The 16,304-nt window shown below is 34.4% G+C and overlaps 3 protein-coding genes across 3 annotated transcripts; 2 read left to right on the forward strand and 1 right to left on the reverse strand.

Moving 5' to 3' along the window:
• LOC104784581 (galactinol synthase 1) lies at positions 1,404–3,034 on the forward strand. The gene is made up of 4 exons (XM_010509618.2): positions 1,404–1,857; positions 1,939–2,262; positions 2,353–2,487; positions 2,580–3,034. Exons 1-4 carry the CDS (start codon positions 1,513–1,515, stop codon positions 2,799–2,801), a joined length of 1,026 nt encoding a protein of 341 aa, XP_010507920.1. The 5' UTR covers positions 1,404–1,512; the 3' UTR covers positions 2,802–3,034.
• On the reverse strand, positions 3,123–5,200 carry LOC104784582 (ADP-ribosylation factor 1). Its single transcript, XM_010509619.2, has 7 exons — positions 5,076–5,200; positions 4,452–4,610; positions 4,276–4,346; positions 3,823–3,942; positions 3,605–3,723; positions 3,433–3,514; positions 3,123–3,339 (listed from the first exon to the last, which is right to left on the reverse strand). The coding sequence occupies exons 2-7, from the start codon at positions 4,597–4,599 to the stop codon at positions 3,334–3,336; spliced, it is 546 nt and encodes a 181-aa protein (XP_010507921.1). The 5' UTR covers positions 4,600–4,610; positions 5,076–5,200; the 3' UTR covers positions 3,123–3,333.
• LOC104784583 (boron transporter 1) lies at positions 12,616–16,186 on the forward strand. The gene is made up of 12 exons (XM_010509620.2): positions 12,616–13,176; positions 13,259–13,341; positions 13,442–13,634; positions 13,719–13,857; positions 13,947–14,112; positions 14,233–14,399; positions 14,490–14,663; positions 14,754–14,849; positions 14,923–15,054; positions 15,132–15,451; positions 15,535–15,802; positions 15,898–16,186. The coding sequence occupies exons 1-12, from the start codon at positions 13,073–13,075 to the stop codon at positions 16,168–16,170; spliced, it is 2,115 nt and encodes a 704-aa protein (XP_010507922.1). The 5' UTR covers positions 12,616–13,072; the 3' UTR covers positions 16,171–16,186.

Below are 16,304 nucleotides of genomic sequence, written 5' to 3' on the forward strand. Positions count from 1 at the left end.
GCGATTAGATGGAACCCACGAGAGAGTGTTTCAGTAGGCACCACGGAATTGGTTTTTTATTATGGCCCATTAAGAGACGAATGGCCCCAAATCAGCTGGCGCGCGTGTCTCTCACGGCTCCTCTTCACCCAGATAAAAAAAAAAAAGACTCAACAGTAATTTACCTCTTTATATTCTCACAAGAAGTCTCCATTTTCCACGTGCTTAATTTACCTCTTTATATTTTAATAGTAATTTTTTTTTCTATTTCTTTGTGATGTACTATTATTACACAATAAATAATGGGCAATTAAGCACATGGATAAACAAGTTTCCTTTAGGTTCAATTTCAAAAAAAAAAAAAAAAAAAAAACTTAGAGAGAAGTTAAAATTAGTTGGGTCAGATAACAATATATATAAAGAAAATTAGATAAATATCAGCAGTCTAAAAAGTAATAAAAAATTAAAAATTATCAATGTTTTTTTTCTTTTTAGTTGTTGTGAAAAAATTCGAAAATTCTTTAATACAATAAAAATATGCATTTACAACTTTTTATTTTATGGTATAACTCTAGTATCTTGTAATATAAAGATGTATTATATATGAGTTATGACTTATTTTGACTAAAAAAAAATTACTTATCAAAATTTTATTTTTCATTTAATAATTATTATATTACTATTTTAATTCATTATTGTTTCCAACTTATTTCCAACTTAAAAGAAAAGAAGTACAGTTAAATCATGTTTATATTTCAACCAAAAAATGTGTAATTGGCCTAATTGCTACTTAAGATTCCTGATGTTGTTGCTTACGGAAATTTGTGACAATTGGTTAGAGCAGTTAGAAATTATGTTTCCCAACTTTATCTTAAACTAGGATTCAATGTATGCATAAGTTTAAGTTTTTTTTTAAATATAATCATCCGATACAATGATTCTCATATTATTCTCATATCATTTTGTTTTTGTGGTCAGCATTACATGAACGATATGAAAGAGTCTGTAATGACGTATTTTAGAGGCATATACTCTAATTTGCTGGCAGAGATCTATGAAATTGGTCGGGATCATTTCAGAGGACTGAAACATTTCTATGATTTAATATAAAGGGGTTTAACGGAATAAGTTTGTTTTGATATAGATTTGAAAACTTTTAAACATAGTTTGTTGTTGTTAAGCAAACTTTCTAAACAATTTTCAAATAAAAATAGAGGAGTACGAACAATGTACGTCGTAGCAGCCAATAACACAAAACGGTAGGCCGTAGTATACTAGCTGCTTCTAGCGTTTTCCTTTTCCAAATTAACCGTTCCAGAACTTTCACCAAACGCCAATCACCACCGTCTGATCTCCTATTTACACGTGTACGTTTCAGATTTCATGATCGTAACCGATCCAAGCGCCTATATTAATCCAGTTCAGCAGATCACATGAAATCCTCATCAGTCATCAGTAAACACAAAAGCACACAACTGAACAAAACTCTAAAGATCACATCCCTCTCCGCGCAGCAGGTCACGTGTCTCTCACATGGCTCCGGAACTTACTCAAACCCCCGCTGCTAAATCCACCGTGACGATAACAAAACCGTCTCCGACGATCCAGGGTAGCAGTCGAGCTTACGTGACGTTTCTCGCTGGTAACGGTGACTATGTCAAAGGAGTCGTTGGCTTAGCCAAGGGGTTAAGAAAAGTCAAATCGGCGTATCCACTCGTTGTTGCTATATTACCTGACGTGCCCGAGGAGCACCGTCGTATACTGGTGGAACAGGGCTGCATTGTCCGTGAAATCGAACCCGTTTACCCACCCGAGAACCAAACTCAGTTTGCCATGGCTTATTACGTCATCAACTACTCTAAACTCCGTATCTGGAAGGTACCTTTCATACGACGTCGTTTTATACTATCCTTCTGTAGATGATGTGGTTAATGCTCTGTTTTTGTGTTATATATGCAGTTTGTGGAGTATAGTAAAATGATATATTTAGATGGAGACATTCAAGTTTACGAGAACATCGATCACTTGTTCGATCTTCCTGATGGATATTTCTACGCGGTCATGGATTGTTTCTGCGAGAAGACATGGAGCCACACGCCGCAATACAAGATCGGATATTGCCAACAGTGCCCGGAGAAAGTCCAGTGGCCAAAGGCGGAGTTTGGAGAACCACCGGCTCTTTACTTCAACGCAGGGATGTTCTTGTTCGAGCCTAAACTCGAGACTTACGAGGACCTACTAAAAACTCTTAAAATCACTCCTCCAACTCCTTTCGCGGAACAGGTATAGTGCAAAGATTAATTTATTTAGACTAGCCTTTCTCGGTTACGCTCTGTTTTCATCTTTTTCTAAGTTATGGATTTGATTACGCAGGATTTTCTGAACATGTACTTCAAGAAAATTTACAAGCCGATTCCTTTAGTGTACAATCTCGTCCTTGCGATGTTATGGCGTCACCCAGAAAATGTAGAGCTTGCTAAAGTCAAGGTGGTGCACTACTGTGCAGCGGTAAGTTATATTTGTACCTGGTTTTGTTTCATTTCAAAACAATTAATTCTTCATTCCGTGTTCTGAATTATTTCGTTTGTTTGTCTTAACAGGGTTCGAAGCCGTGGAGGTACACAGGGAAGGAAGCGAACATGGACAGAGAAGACATCAAAATGTTAGTGAACAAATGGTGGGACATTTACAACGATGATTCCTTGAACTACAAGAAACCTGTCGCCGACACAGATGCCGATCTGGTGAATCTGAAGCCGTTTATCACCGCTCTTACTGAGGCTGGACGCGTCAATTACGTTACCGCACCGTCCGCTGCTTGAATGTCATCAGTAGTTAAAATTGTCGGTAAATTAGGTAGCTTTTTTTTTCCCGGGTAGCAAGTGGTCATGTGTCCGGTCGACAACCACACATGCCGTCTCTGGTTTCAAATGCTTTGGACTTTGTCGTGTGATTTGATTTCCTTTTTCTTATTATTTGTCTATAACGTGTGTATCATCAATTTTTACGTGCATCTTCGAATTTCAATCTTGAATAAAATATTCCAAAAACAGCCCAATTTCATTTCTAAGATGTGAACTGACCAGTTTACAGAAAATTACAGTTCAATTTTTGCTTCGAAAGTAATACTGATGCAAAAGATAAGATGAAACTGATATACTCACTTCGGGAAGAAGAGGCGAAAAAGTAACGAGTTATTAAAGGGAAAATACAAAAGTGTGAAATGATCTGAGTTTGAGATAAGAGACGAAGAAGAAGAATATAATAATAAATCTTTTAGTACTAGCGAAACAGAACTCTTCTTTGATTTATAAACCAAACAAGCAAAAAAGAGGAATCTGGCTAATCTCCCTTCTATGCCTGCGAATCATACATACATTTAAGAAGTGTCAGATTCGGATTATAAACCAAAATTGAAGTTGTTAAAAGAGAGTAGTAGCTGGTAGTTGATACCTTGTTTGCGATGTTGTTGGAGAGCCAGTCAAGTCCCTCATAGAGACCTTCTCCTGAGGTGGCACATGTGCTCTGAATGTACCTGTCATTACAATGATCACATGAGCTCACATGTCACGAGTAATAATAGACAGTGGATCGAGAAAAGCTGATTTATGTGTTTCTAGCTCACCAGTGTCGTTGGCGGAGGGAGTGAAGCCCAAGCTTGTCGGTTATCTCAGCAGCGTTCATCGCGTTGGGAAGATCTTGCTTGTTAGCAAAAACAAGAAGAACGGCATCCCTCAATTCATCCTACCAGAAAAACAATACAAAGTCAAAAAAAAAAACAAACAAACATATGATCTCTGGCCATTATACAAAAACATAGATGTAAGTGTTGAGTAAGAATACCTCATTGAGCATCCTGTGAAGCTCATCCCTGGCTTCAACAACACGGTCACGATCATTACTGTCCACAACAAAGATGAGTCCCTGTGTGTTCTGGAAGTAATGTCTCCACAATGGACGGATCTGAATGAGCACAAAGAAGGAGGTTATTAAATTCGTAAGAGTCCAATCAATTCTACAAGCAGAACTCAGATGAGACAACATAGTCCACAAAGAAAAAGGTGCTGATCTACGAATGTAAGCAAGAAAAAAACATCTCTTTGAGGATCAATCAAAGGATGTCTGAAATTCCAGCTTAATTGATTTCGCTTATCAAATGTAGAGTGCGGGTATAGATATATAATACCTACACTGAACCTAATAAGCAAACCATTTCTTAACTTATGACATCATAATTGGATGGCCGACCACATAAAAATGCTTGCATGATAAAAAAAATGAGGAAATGATTGATACCTTGTCTTGACCCCCGACATCCCACACGGTAAAGCTGATGTTCTTGTATTCAACAGTCTCAACGTTGAACCCTAAAAACAAAAAGAGTCGAAAAAGAGTTCAGCTACTCATACAAAAACAAGTGAAACATTCAACAACAAACAAATCAGGTATATAAAGTAACTAACTACACTCACCAATGGTAGGAATAGTGGTGACGATCTCTCCAAGTTTGAGCTTGTACAAGATGGTCGTCTTACCAGCAGCATCGAGACCCACCATCAGAATACGCATCTCTTTCTTCGCAAAGAGCCTGCTGAACAACTTTCCAAAGGACAAACCCATTTTTTCCAAGCCTGTTCACATAAGCAGATTCAAAATTCTCAATTCTCAATTCTAAATCCAGAAAAATAACTGCAAAACGCGTATCATCTATAGATTCAAAAACACCATTGCAGACCTACATACAAAAACGTATCGAAACTCATTCTTATTCTCTCATTTCTGGGGATCGAATCAAGATCTAAGATCTACAATTCCGGAGAATCATCAACTATTAATCCTAACTATGATAGAACAGCCTAATTATCGACTAACATCAATTTGAATTTCCACAACGCAGATACAGATCCAGCATTAGAAACTAGCGAATCACAAGAAAACACATCCACTCATAATACAAAACGGAAGAAACACAACAGATCTGGAGAAGACGAGCCGTAAACTACACAAGGATCCGGATCGCGGGAAAGGAATTCGAACAGAGGCAGAATCACTAAACAGGAGAGAGATAGAGAACGAATCGGCGGAATAAAACTTACCGGAAAAACAGCAAACGCCGCACGAGATCTAAGCTCTCTCTCCTTAACGCCGATATGGTCGTCCTAAAGAAATGTCCTTCGAACGTTTCACGATGGATTTTATTTTTGTTTCTTTTTCCTTATAAGACACAAAAAAATCTTACTTAAATAAAACCAAGTGAGCGTTAAAAATACGTCGAATATATGTTTTTATTAATTAAAATACTTATTTTGGACCTTCCTCCTCCATTTATCCTCGTTATGGGCCAACACAATTCAGCCCATTAATTAATCGATTTATAGGCTTATTGGGCTTTTTATAACCAAAGCGTCTTTCACTCACTCACGAATTCGAATCTTCATCCAAACGGCGTCGCAAGAAGTTATTCGTCTGGTTTTAGTAAACCGGGTATGAACTTAACCAACAACATCGGGTTTGCTGTCACGAGAGCTTTTTTATAAGGATGAATCATAACCATTCATTGTTCTCAAATTGGTCGGTCCTTGTGTCTGAATCAATTGCGTGCACAAAAGTTATATTAATTAATGGTAATGATTTGCGCGTTTATTTGGATTTTTCGAAGTCAAACTTATAAAAACATTATAATTACAATTTTGAGGCTCCAAAATTTCCTCTCTTTTTTTTTTTTCTTTTTGAAAATTCGATAAATTCATATGCTTTTTATATAGAATGAAACAATAATTATTTTGGTGAAAAGTAAAAATTATATTAGACGTTTAAGATGAGGGATGAAAAAAAGAAGAAGTGAGACATGATAATGAAAAGACCCTACCACAAGCATTATAAAATATTTGTAGACATTGGAAGTCTAGCCTTCATGCATCATCCATGTTTCACACTTTATTGTATAAGTGGACGACAACACAATGTATTTCATACGTCCAAATTTTCTAAGCTTAACTTGAGAATCCAATCGAATACTCTCGATGTTTTTTCATGTTCTTCTTAAATATGTAAGAAGGTTTCAGATTTGTATATTCTGATAACGGTTAGGGTTTTTAGTAACACAAAATATACGTAATTTAATTACAATGTTTTTTTGTTTTTACATAAGCTTCAAATAGGCTTTTGTATGCAGTCTTTCTTTCTATTACATGGAAACAAAAAATAATTATAATATATATATATGTGTGTCAGTGTGTGTAGTTTTCGGATATCAAATAATGTTAAAATTCCTTATATCCGTAATGCATTGTTCGTAGAGAGATTCAGACGCGTTAACAAACAACGCACAAACGTTAAGGAGGCGTCGTTTCAAACTAGGCTAGCTAATCAATTGCTTTGTTTCTTCTTTTTCTTTTTGCATATTTATTTCAAGTTTCAACGTTTAGTTTGTAGAACTATATTGGTCAAAAGTCGCGCATGACATCTTACTCCTATATACACAGGTGAACACGAGTGATGAACCTCGCTTGACGCTTGTTGTGTACTTGTGTAGCTGTTCGTTTCGTGTACTTGTATTACTGTATACGTGGTAAGATATATAGTCGTGCATGTACTTGAGATATATCTAAATATGATTCTGAGTTTCGATATATTTAGAACGTTTGACTCGAATAATGAAGGATTCGGTCTTGATACGAGATTTTCTATATATATAAAATAACTATTGTTTGATAAATGTTAATCCAAAATAAAAAATGTGATATAAAACTTGAAATTACATAGACAGGATGAGTAAAATATATCAACTGTTAATTGAATTTAAATTAGAAACCCATAATATAAACAGTATCGACTCTCACAATAATGTGGTGACAGAAAAAGGTCATATAACAAATGTGAAGTGTTGTTGAAGTGAAGGGTGTCAAATGGGAGAAAAAACTGAGAAATTATGAAGGAAAAGGGCCTACCACTTTGAGAGATGTTTTTAAATTTTTTGTTATTATGGGAATAAATCATATTTATAAACAGAAAATAGAAGTGGAGGTTCGGCCTTTTATGGACCCATCATCTGTTTCGGCTTTATACACAGTTGGTTTTTGTCTTTTCTCACTTCGATTTGTTTTGCTTAAAAGATACTAGTGTTTTTCTCCATCAATTGTCTCGAAGTAATATAAACGAAATTGTAAAATGATAATTAACTGATGCTGTGCGTGGACGTAAGTGGATGCGTATACTTTTGTGTATATATGCAATTTTCCCCCGTAACTTATTGACCGATTTGGTGATTGATAAAACATGCAAGAACCTCGTATTAATGGAAAGTGAAAACGAAGATCATCTGCCTATTTCGTATCAAAGACACTACAAAAAAAAGTTGTTTAACATCATTTATTTTATATATTTACATCAGATTTAAATGATGTAAAAATAATTTGTATCACTTTAACAAACGATTTACATTTTGTTGATGCAAATAATTTGTATCAGTTTATTTCAAACTGATGTTAATATACAAATATTTACATCAATTTTTCTAAATGATGTTAACATGCATTAGTTACAAAAAGTGATCTAAATTTTGCATCGGTTAATATAAATGATGTGAATATTTGTTATAGTTATAGTAAGTGATGTTAAATATTTTTATCAGTTATAATAATTGATGTTAAAACTAATATCGGTTGACTATTTGATTTTAATAATTATTTGATTTCCATAAATCAATGTTAAAATTAATTTCAATTTTTATAAATAATTTTGATTATTGAGTCATTTACATAAATAACTACAGCTAAAAATAAAATAGAATAATTTTTCCAAATTAAAGTAACAGAAGAAATTGTGTTACAAACGTACCATTACAAGAATAATAATTAGATAACAATAGTTGATTAAAACAACAAAATTACTTAATTAAAAACAAAAAAATTAGAAAGGATAATAAAAGAGATTATGGCAACTCAAGCGGCCAGCCACTGTCCCTAATCACTGCTTCCGCCGTTAACAAAGTCCACCTCTTCTCAACAACAAGCCACCATCCCTAATCACCAAAACAGCCATCCACCTTGAGAAAACAGATTTCTCTTGTGCTGCACCGGCAACTGCCGTGAAAGAAAGAAACTCCCGTTGGATTCACTCCCAATCTTAGCCAAAAGCACATGTCTCCTCCGTAAAACACAAGTAGAAGAATTCTACGTCATCATCACATGGAACACATTAGAAAAACTAATCTTTGAGATGCCGACAGGATTGTTCGTTTGTACACAAAGTCACAAATGAACAATCTTCACTGGAAAGATGGAGCTTATTCGGAGAAAGCTGGACTCACAAAGAAGTATGATTTCACATAAGTATATGACATAGAAGATGAGGAGAAGTTTTTTTTTAGCTTTCGTTCTCGTACATGGGGTTTATCAATTAGGAGATATTGTAACTGCTAGATATTAGGCCAGTTCCTTGTAACAAAAAGATTTGAATTTGAATTAGAAGATACTGTATCAACTAGAGATTGATCAAAAAGATGTTTTTTAGCCATCAATTTTGGTTAACTAAGGAAACTAGAATATCACAATTATGTTTTTCTTTGGTAAGTGAGAAAATCACAATTATGTTTGCTAAAAATCTTCCGCCCCTTAAATTTTTTATTGATGTAAATTTTTTATTAGCATCATTTTTTATTGATGTAAATTTTTTTCTAAATTTTTTAAGTGATGTTAATAAAAAGTAATAAATACATCAATTATATGTGATGGAAATATATATATTTGTATCAGTATTTTGAAAGTGACACAAACTAATATAAAGTTGCATCAATTTTGATGAATTGATGTCAAACAAATTAATATTAACATCGATTATCATAACTGATGTTAAATTAGATATTTTGTATCAGTTATAAATAAGTAATTTAAATTAGTTTCGTTTAGTTTTCTGATACAATTTAATTGATGCAATACAACCTTTTTTTTGTAGTGAGAGGTAAAGAAACTTACGTGTGTATTCGGTACCGGTAGCCAAATATAATCAAACATGCTTATTTAGAATAGAAAGTACAATATCAAAACAAATGAGTGATGGTGTTTATTTGCAAAATTTTAAATGGGGAAAATTATTCTCGTGGTTTTTTTTGTTGTTAAAGATTGTTTGATTATGGTGAAAAGGATTCATGAAGGTTAATGATAGAGATTAAGTTTTACATCTGTTTCACTATGTAACATAACGTGAAAGACAAAAATCCTTGATATATATATTAAAGCGAGGATTAATATATTAAAAAAAAACTTTCGTAAAGGAACTATGTTGTGTGCATGCTATGACGCGATAAGGCATTAGAAAGAACCGATTAAATTCATTGACGCAAGGAGATTTTCATAGATACAGTTGGCTTTTTCAACACTTTTAATATCTATCGTTTTCGAAAGTTTATATTGATCCTACCGATTTATCTATGCAGAAAAAAATATCTTATTTTAATCAGATGCATGGTGTAGCATAACTAGTAAGTGTAATTTGTATTAGTGCATGATGTTGTCACGTGTACATGTGTGAATAAGATTTGAGAGAGAATCTTATATTTTCTGTTAACAAATCAAAATTGTTTACTATCTCTATAAATTTTGTAAGATTTGCTCAGAAGCTTCTATATATATGTATTAACGTATATTATGTAATATACGAAGTTGAATGTGTATGACACTTAATAATGACACCAACACACAAAAATGTTGTTAACATATATTTTTTTTATCATCGTTTAATGTTGAATAGCCATTTTATTAGAATTTTAATGTTTACGGTACTGGTTTGTGCATATAAACTGCCTAAACTTGAAGGAAGCATCACTCATACGGTAGGGTTTCGTTGAACCGCTTCACAAACCCGTCATAATGAAACACCAAAGAAGATTTTGAATGATTGTAGAAGACGGTTTGAGTCGCCATTTCAAAGAAATTAGTTTGGAGAGTTCTTAGCGTTAGTGACATACCGATTACCGACAAGTATAATTAAATTGATACCCCCACGAATTCACCAATCAATTTGGAATTAAAAAAGTCGTCCTTTCTTGTTGTGAGCTTTTGATTTAATATCGAAACAGTAGATGAATGAAGTGAAACGAATATAAAAAGCACGTAAATGACTAATGATCAGTTACGATTTGACACATTACTTATTTTTTTAAGTACATAATAATCGACTCAGCGAAACAACTACACGAACTGTATAGTTTTTTAAATTGCTTAATAATACTTTTGTTATCGTTTGAACTCTTTTCGAATAAACAAGGTATGGACCCATGAGGAAAGGTCCCAATACAAAGTATATGCTTTTGGAGAAAAAAAATTGTAGAGAAATTATGCGTCATTTGAAATTTGGCAGGCCGTCGTATTATTAGTTCCTCGGTTACACGATAATGTAAACAAATCCATATCATCACATTAATGTAACTATTTTCTATATTTAAATTAGCCAATGACTTATGTTGATTTTTTGCTCTACAAAGTAGACATGAAATGAATGAGATATATATTATGAGACATCTCCGAAGCATTACAAATATAGTGATCACTACAGAAAATATTAAACAATTGCACTCGAATAAAAAAGATATAGTCGTGGAAGTTGTTAGTTCGTAAAATAAGGGTCTCTAGTGTATTGTGGTTGTGAGATTGCGTCGAGTTGTCTATAGCACATGGGTCAGATCTCTCTTTTCCAATTATATACTCCCTCCGTTTCAAAATATAGGATGTTTTAGTAGAAACATACATATTAAAAAAAAGTTACTTTTAAAAAGTTTAACCAATCATACCCAAGACTGCATAATAAAAAATATAAAATTAATCTAAAAGTTGCATAGAAAGTTGGAAACATCTTATATTATGAAACAAAAATAATCCTCTAAACATCCAATATTATGAAACGGAGGGAGTATTACGTATTTTGTCATATATGTGTAAGCACATGTACGTACATCACACAAGTGCATGCATATATCATATCAATATATCATCACATATATATATATATATATAATATACTTTTCCCTTCAAACGTCTGTATTATCTATCTAACACACGTACGTAACACATCCGTAGAACAATTTCAACCTCTACGAAATACACTTTTTCTGGGACCAATCCAAAATTATCCGTACACTCACCAAATATATCAAAAATATATAACAGCAAGACTAGCTCATTATATCATAAAGTTAAGATAAATGGAAGAGACTGTGGGACATGCATTCCTTACGTATAATATATAGTTTTTTTTATCTTTATTTAATTGGCCTTTACAGATTTAATTACTCTTAAGTCTCTTATGGGTCATGTTAAAAGGAGCCAAATTAAGCTATGCGTGAGAAACCGCAGCCAAACATTTGAAAGACAACTTTTAAACGTATCTGAATCCAAATCCTAACAAATAATTATATTAATTTTAATTTTTGTGAAAGTTAACATAGTGAAAAAGTTAAATTAGTTTTTAAATGAATTGGGATGGGATAGTTAGGTCAAGTTTGCTTCGTAGTTCTTTAGATTCTTCTGTGTGTTTGGTTGACGTCTAACTAATGCCACATCACTGCATGGTGATTATAAAATATTTATGTACATAATATAAGCAGCATCTACGATTTTATTACAACTAATTAAAAGTGTCTTCTCATAAAACTGTTTAATTTTTCTGCCTATTGTATCAAAATTTTGGCATAAAATCTATATATCGAATCATAACTTTAGTTAAGAAAGATATGTATAAAACGATTGTTTTTAGAGGCAAAAACAAATACATGAAAAATCACTTCACAGCATAAATTCAGTGGACACATTATATTAATGAAGTTTTATAGTAAGTAATAAAACAAAAATGATAGTAAGATGAGAGGGGTATCTATCGATTGAACAAATAAAAGATGCAAGTTGAACCAATTAATTATCGAAATGATAGGAGAACAAACTAAAGCAAGATATTAATAAAAACATATTTAACATAAAACACAAACCAAGCATTGAAAATTGGATATTTTTTTTAACAGATTGACACATCCAAAACAAATAAGTCCAAGCAGACGCATGTCAATCTCACTCACCCTCGTTTCTTAATTATTTTCTTAACCATCTTTTTAGGATATTGTAACGTAACCTTTTTTTTATACTCCCAAGTTCCAAAACAAAAACTATTCCCAGTTTTCACGTACTTCAAAATTATAATCGAGTAGATTAATACTACTAATTAAGTAGAAGTAAAATAATTCAGAATTTTATTTACAATATAAATCATCACTATCGGGCTAACCTTTTCCTTATTAAGAAGGGAGATTATTATAATTTGACCATTTTTCTTGTATATTTATTTTGTTGGATTAAGCAAAACAACTTTAATTAACAACTTTTCTTAAGCTTTGATGATGATGATGCAAAAAGAAAAAGAAAAGTAATATATATTTTTTTTAGGAAATCATTATTTTCTCAAGCAATCGCAAAATTCACGCAATTGTCTCGTCTCTCCTAAATCATATTTTTTTGTATTAAATTTTTTTCCTTCTGGTTATTATATTTACTTTTGTTTTTATATATAATAAAAAAATAATGAAATTCAAGTTTTTTTTTTTTTTTTTCTTTAATTTTGGTTAGCTTATATAAATGGAGATTCCTTCGTCTTCTTCTTCGTTGCCAGTTGCCACCAGACCAGAGACATTTCATAATACTTACATTTTAGCATCAGCTCAGCTCTTCTTCTTCTTCTTCTTTATGTAATTTCAAACACATAACACACTAATCAAAAAACAAAAAAAAAAACCTCTCTTTCTCCACATATCATGTAAATTGTATCTTCTCTTCATGTATCTTTCTTCATCCAGATTCAATCTTCTTCTTCTTCTCTTCTCTTCCTTATTGGGTTTTCCTGCATTTCTCTGCTGTTCTTCGCTGAACTTTGAATAAAGTCATGTTCTTTAACATGGGTTTGTCCGGTTTGAAGTAGCTCATTCGTTGTTTCCCCCCTTTAAACCGGGTTTTTTTTCATCTCAAAATCTTTCTTCTTCTCACCATAGAAGGAAGGGAACTCCAAGTGTTTGACGAATTGACTGAGAGAAACGAAACAGAGCAAGTGAGTCATGGAAGAGACTTTTGTGCCCTTTGAAGGAATCAAAAATGATCTTAAAGGACGATTGATGTGCTATAAACAAGATTGGACCGGAGGATTCAAGGCTGGCTTTAGGTACTAATCTTTAACTAATCTTACAATCAATATGAATCCTTCATTGATTATAACCTTTTGATTCCTTATTTATCTATATTAGGATTCTGGCTCCCACCACATACATATTTTTCGCGTCTGCGATTCCTGTCATCTCATTCGGTGAACAACTTGAAAGAAGCACCGGTAAAAATTAAAAATTCAGCAAAAAAGTTTCTACCTTTATCAAAAGATTTGCTTTTTTCCAGCTGAGGGATTGAAAATTTTGGGTTTTGAAATTTCGCAGATGGAGTTCTCACGGCTGTTCAAACCTTAGCTTCCACAGCCATTTGCGGCATGATACACTCCATTATCGGAGGTCAGCCTCTGCTTATTCTCGGTGTTGCAGAGCCTACTGTTATTATGTACACTTTCATGTTTAACTTTGCTAAGGCTAGACCTGAATTGGGACGAGACCTCTTCTTGGCGTGGTCTGGATGGTGAGTTTTTACTTTGCTTTAAAACAGTTACCAGGGTGTTGAAATTTGAAAACATTGTCATTACTGTTTGCAATCTGTGTGTAGGGTTTGCGTTTGGACTGCTTTGATGCTCTTTGTGCTGGCTATATGTGGAGCTTGTTCTATCATCAATAGGTTCACTCGAGTTGCTGGAGAGTTGTTTGGACTGCTTATTGCTATGCTCTTCATGCAACAAGCCATCAAAGTAGGAACTCTTTTTAAGCAAGATTCTGAATTTTCGATATTTGAGAAAATGTGGGTTTGCTTATCAAACTCTAACGCATGATAATTCAGGGGCTAGTCGATGAGTTCCGCATTCCTGAACGAGAGAATCAGAAGCTCAAGGAGTTCTTACCTTCCTGGAGGTTTGCTAATGGGATGTTTGCTCTGGTTCTCTCCTTTGGCCTTCTTCTCACTGGACTTAGAAGCAGAAAAGCCAGATCATGGCGGTACGGAACTGGTAAGTGAAACAACATCTCTATCTCATGAGCTGGATTCTTCTTTTTTATGGGATTCATGCCAAAACATTTTTGAATTCTCGAAGAAGCCTTGTGTGACTCAGTTTGCTTCTCTTGCGCAGGCTGGCTCAGAAGCTTAATAGCTGACTATGGTGTACCACTCATGGTGCTAGTGTGGACCGGTGTCTCCTACATTCCAGCTGGAGACGTTCCAAAAGGAATCCCCCGGCGACTTTTTAGCCCAAATCCTTGGTCCCCTGGTGCTTATGGAAATTGGACCGTAGTAAAGGTATGTCTTTTTCTTTGATCTTCATGTATATGCACTTCTACAGACTGAAACATTAAGACTTACAAGCCTAAAAAACTTGAAAATTTGCAGGAGATGCTTGATGTTCCAGTCGCCTACATTATTGGAGCTTTCATTCCAGCTTCAATGATTGCTGTGCTTTATTACTTTGACCATAGCGTAGCTTCACAGCTTGCACAGCAAAACGAATTCAATTTGAGGAAACCGTCTTCGTACCACTATGATTTGCTTCTTCTTGGGTTTCTGGTAAGAATTTGCAGGAAACAAAAAGATTTCTCTATCTGAATTTTGTTTTGGTTTGGGGCCTATTGTTCATAATCAATATTGCAAATGCAGACCTTAATGTGTGGTCTACTTGGAGTCCCTCCATCAAATGGTGTCATTCCTCAATCTCCAATGCATACTAAGAGCTTAGCAACTCTTAAATACCAGGTAACACCACTCACCATGGTCTTATTTTCAGGGGTTTCAGGAGTTTTGAGATTGACGTTTGCTCTCTCTGCAGTTGCTTCGTAACAGACTGGTTGCAACAGCACGAAGAAGCATAAAAACGAATGCAAGTTTGGGACAGCTCTATGACAATATGCAAGAAGCTTATCATCACATGCAGACACCATTAGTGTACCAACAACCCAAAGTAAATAATTTCTTCCAAATCACTTTCTATTTTGTCAGTAAATCACGAAACTGAGAATTAGTTCTTTCCACCGGCAGGGTTTAAAAGAACTGAAAGAATCGACAATCCAAGCGACTACATTCACCGGAAATCTCAATGCTCCAGTTGATGAAACTCTGTTCGATATAGAGAAAGAAATTGATGATTTGCTACCAGTTGAAGTGAAAGAACAACGGGTAAGCAACCTGCTTCAGTCTACAATGGTTGGAGGATGCGTTGCAGCTATGCCTATCCTTAAAATGATCCCAACATCAGTCCTATGGGGCTATTTTGCCTTCATGGCCATTGAAAGCTTACCCGGAAACCAATTCTGGGAAAGGATCTTACTTCTCTTCACCGCCCCAAGTCGCCGCTTCAAGTAACTAAAGATCCAATCTTTTTCTCACATTCAACTTCAAAAAGCCTCATTTTAACTCAGTTCTGTCATATTCTTATTTGCAGGGTTCTTGAAGATTACCATGCAACATTCGTGGAAACCGTTCCATTCAAGACAATTGCAATGTTCACTATTTTCCAAGCGATTTATCTCTTAATCTGCTTTGGCCTCACATGGATCCCAATCGCAGGAGTCATGTTTCCTTTAATGATCATGTTCTTAATCCCAGTCCGACAGTATATCCTCCCTAGATTCTTCAAAGGAGCTCATCTTCAGGACTTAGACGCAGCAGAGTATGAAGAAGCTCCAGCTTTACCCTTCAATCTCGCAGCGGTACAAATTCAATTACTCTGTTTTAAACTCTTTACTTTGTTTCTTTAGCTTCTTTTTTTTTTTTAATCTTTCTCTCAAACTCTGATCGTAAACAGGAAACGGAGATAGGATCCACAACTTCGTATCCAGGAGATTCAGAGATTCTTGATGAGGTTATTACACGAAGCAGAGGAGAGTTTAGACACACAAGTAGCCCTAAGGTGACAAGTTCGAGTTCGACTCCAGTCAACAACCGGAGTTTGTCTCAAGTGTTTAGTCCACGAGTGAGTGAAATCAGGTTGGGTCAGATGAGTCCTCGAATCGTCGGAAACAGTCCAAAGCCGGCGAGTTGTGGGAGGAGTCCCTTGAACCAGTCGTCATCGAACTGAGATTATATAAATTCAGGAAGCTTAAATAAACGATACAAACCCTAATGAGGATGGATTAAAGAATGTTTAATTAGTTAGTTAATTTGATCTTTAGCTCTTTAAAAAAAAAAAAAGGCTTCTTGAACATCTCTCTT

This window comes from Camelina sativa, chromosome 5 (genome assembly GCF_000633955.1).
Source record: "Camelina sativa cultivar DH55 chromosome 5, Cs, whole genome shotgun sequence".
In the NCBI taxonomy this organism is placed as follows: Eukaryota; Viridiplantae; Streptophyta; class Magnoliopsida; order Brassicales; family Brassicaceae; genus Camelina; species Camelina sativa.